The sequence below is a fragment of the Condylura cristata genome, unplaced genomic scaffold, assembly GCF_000260355.1.
Source record: "Condylura cristata isolate star-nosed mole 26May11 unplaced genomic scaffold, ConCri1.0 scaffold00002, whole genome shotgun sequence".
Classification (NCBI taxonomy): domain Eukaryota; kingdom Metazoa; phylum Chordata; class Mammalia; order Eulipotyphla; family Talpidae; genus Condylura; species Condylura cristata.
This window is the reverse complement of record NW_004567103.1, coordinates 37,373,335-37,374,345: the sequence shown is the minus strand read 5'-3', so window position 1 is coordinate 37,374,345 and position 1,011 is coordinate 37,373,335. Positions and strand designations below refer to the sequence as shown.

The 1,011-nt window shown below is 32.3% G+C and overlaps 1 protein-coding gene across 1 annotated transcript in view; it reads left to right on the top strand.

Annotated features, from left to right (window-relative positions):
- Positions 1-1,011, top strand: part of DNAJC10 (DnaJ (Hsp40) homolog, subfamily C, member 10) — a 44,553-nt gene that overhangs the window by 14,796 nt on the left and 28,746 nt on the right. Inside the window, exon 10 of the mRNA XM_012728401.1 lies at positions 235-269. Within this exon, the coding sequence (XP_012583855.1) occupies positions 235-269 (35 nt within the window). The remainder of the gene's footprint in view (positions 1-234; positions 270-1,011) is intronic.

The window sequence follows — 1,011 nt, the reverse complement described above, 5'->3', positions numbered from 1 at the left end:
CCACCAGAGGCCCATCTTTGTATATTCTTAAATATATTTTAGTTGAGCAAAGTTGTGGTTTTGCTGAGTAAAACCAAACACCTTCCACTTTTTTTTCCACTTACAATCCAACCTTTTTTTTTCCATCTCAGGATGGTCTTGTTAATGTAGGATGGATGGACTGTGCCACCCAAGACAACCTTTGTACAAGTTTGGATATCACAACCAGTACTACTGCCTATTTTCCTCCTGGAGCTACTTTAAACAACAAAGAGAAAAGTGGTATTCTGGTATGAATTGCTTTAACTCTCTTACGTACAAATGTGCAGACACACATTCAAACAGTATGCATCACTTTGTAAAAAAGGAGCAAGTAAAATCAGTTTATATCATCAGATTGGAGAGCATTCATTTAAAATCAATAAGAATTCTGGAATTCTTTTTAATCTCACTTCAGTTGATTAAAGCTGCTATAAGGATTATTTATAAACCTTTATACCTCTAAACACTGAAGATATAATTTACATTCTTAGTTTAGATAAATTTTCACTGGTTTTCATTTATTTTGTTGGGAATATATGCTTTACCTCCCTTATTTTATGAATAAGGAGAAAAAGATTTAAGCTAGATGTCAAGGAACTAAGGTAAATCCTTGAACACCCAAAAAAAAAAAAAGAAAATGTATAACTATGTGTTGATTTTCCTTTGTTAACTGAGACCTTGACCTCTGCCCTCCACTCCAGACATGTATATACTACTGCCTGTTCAGCAGTTCCCTGGGACATTAATTGGTACCTTGAGCTTACATATTTATAATCATACTGACATTCCCTGGAGTCATTCTCTTTTTCTTCTACACTATATCCAGTTCATTGAGAAAATCTATAACTGTTTTTGAAGTTTTCCATAATGTACCTCCAATTCCATGAGATTATTCATCACTTCATAACATGTACAATAATTTACTTATTTCATTATTTTTCTCCCACATTAAATTTTAAATTTGGATTTTTCATTGATATATCCTAAATA